Here is a 2,215-nt window from a genome sequence, read left to right as displayed (position 1 = left end):
AGAGAGAGAGAGAGAGAGAGAGAGAGAGAGAGAGAGAGAGAGAGAGTAGGGTGAGGAGGAGACAGAGTGGGTAGAGAAGAGTAAAGCACATGTGTCACTTGGGGGCTACTTAAAGTTGAGTTCAGGTGCTCACCTACCCTGCTCAAGTACCTGATAATTTCTCTGGTTTGCCAGCATTCGGTGTATTTTGTACAGTTTGCTCTTAGTTCCTTTCCTATATTTTGTCTACAGAAAGCGCTTTAGTAACTCCACACAGCAGCACAGAAACATGCGGCTCTAGCGGCGCCTCCCCCTCACCACAAAGGCCTGAGTCGCTGGTCAGGCCACCCGACGTCAGACCGAAAGAACTCCCGGCGAGACAGACAAAACGACGCAAACCCTCAGCCTCACCGCCAACGAATTTGAACCCTGACCCGTCCACTGCAGCATTGACCCCATCACCCCAGAGGACGGTCCCCAGACGTGTGAGAGAACACAAGCTTGTGTTAGACTCTGTGGCCATCGAGCAGTCGTTCCTGTCCTCGGCAGCCGTGAGGGCTGTGGAGATTAACCTGAGAGACTATGCCCTCCCGTCAGAGCGCGCGCTGATCGAGAGCGCGGTGCGTGTCTGTGTGGTGCGCTCCAGACGGTACCCAAACGCTGCACAGCTGCTGGAGTGCATCATAGACGCCAACTTTGAAGAGGAGAACCTTCTGAAAGAGTTTTCCGACATCTGTAGCAGTTATGGGGGTGTTGAAGATTTCCCTTTTGTCAAGGAGAACTGGACACAAAGTCAAGGTCAGAACCAAGGCCAATATATAACCACAGATCAAGGTCGGAGCGATGTCAGAATAGATCTCAATGGACCTCAAGGAGAAATCACAAAGCATGGTGGCCCTCATGAGAATACCTCAGGATTTCAGGCTGAGCGGTTTACAGCCGTGAGTCCTGTCGCCGCCGCCGCTACAGATATTTACACAGGTCAGTCTGGTGCTACTTGGAGTCAGGTGACGTCAGACAATTCTGAAAGTGAAAGAAAACAATTCCCACAAATTCCCCAATATTCAGAACCATCAACAGAAGTCACATCGACTGAAAGAACTTCTCAAGTCCCTGAAACTTCAATCCAAGCCATCAACCGAACTGGGAGTGAGGTCAAATTAGGCGCTGACGAAAGACGGAACGAAGCAATAGGAACAAATAAAACAGGGGAAGAATCGACAAAAACCGAAAAAGAAGAATTAGTTCCACATGATAAAACAAAAGATGAAACAAAGGAATCACGAAATAGTTCTAATACACATTCAGAGGGTGCTGCCAGAACGGCCAGACCACCACTAACGAGGTCGGAACGCAATAAGAAACTAAGGACAGTTTTAGAAAATGAGCGGGAATACCTCAAAGGCAGAGTCACGTGTTCTGTGTGTAACACACGACGGGTTGAGGTGATCTTTTTGCCATGCTCTCATCTTACCACCTGCTCCGGCTGCGCTAGGCGCTGCAAGAAATGTCCTCTGTGTGACAGGAAGGTAGCGGCCGAGGCAAAGACTTTCATCATGTAGGCGAATCTTTTACTTAAGTCTCTTTCCTTCTCACGACTTCACACCTACACGCAACCACCTCCCCCCACCCACACTCATAAAAACACACACACTCACGCCCAAATACAGACACACGTAACTACCCCCACCCCAATACACACAGCATGTGTCCGATTTTCATACCCACAATTAACTTTGAAACACTTTATAAATTAATGTTTCGATCTTGTGCAATGCAATTTGTTTGATTTTATGCATGATAAAGCCAGGGTTGTCATACAGCGTTCTCAGGTGCTCTATAATAATATTATATTCTTAAATCTTTGTTTCATTATTAATTTATTTGGATGTTTTGCTGCCTTTTTGCTCATTTGTTGAAGTATTTGTTGACCCTACGTCATATTATATTATATAATAAAACACTCTACTTAAAAATGTTTCAAAACACTGTTCTTCTTTTACTGAGTTCCAGTACTACAAAAGGCATTATAATGTATTTATGTGAGTGCGTTCGTGTGTGTGCGCATATTACGTGATATTATATTATATAATAAAATGCTCTACTTAAAAATGTTTTAAAACACTGTTCTTTTTTTACTGAGTTCCAGTACTACAAAAGGCATTAATGTATTTGTGTGTGTGCGTTCGTGTGTGTGCGCACGCGTGCGCGCGCGCGCGCGCGTGTGTGTGTGTGT

General features: G+C 45.8%; 1 protein-coding gene across 1 annotated transcript in view; it reads left to right on the top strand.

Moving 5' to 3' along the window:
- LOC101851633 overlaps positions 1–2,101 on the top strand; it is a 4,696-nt gene extending 2,595 nt beyond the window's left edge. Inside the window, exon 2 of the mRNA XM_005094555.3 lies at positions 232–2,101. Within this exon, the coding sequence (XP_005094612.1) occupies positions 232–1,541 (1,310 nt within the window). The 3' untranslated portion in view covers positions 1,542–2,101. The remainder of the gene's footprint in view (positions 1–231) is intronic.
- Positions 2,102–2,215: the final 114 nt, after the last annotated feature.

This window comes from Aplysia californica, unplaced genomic scaffold (assembly GCF_000002075.1).
Source record: "Aplysia californica isolate F4 #8 unplaced genomic scaffold, AplCal3.0 scaffold00084, whole genome shotgun sequence".
NCBI lineage: Eukaryota > Metazoa > Mollusca > Gastropoda > Aplysiida > Aplysiidae > Aplysia > Aplysia californica.
Note: the sequence above shows the minus strand (reverse complement) of the source record. Positions and strands in the feature narration are given on the sequence as shown.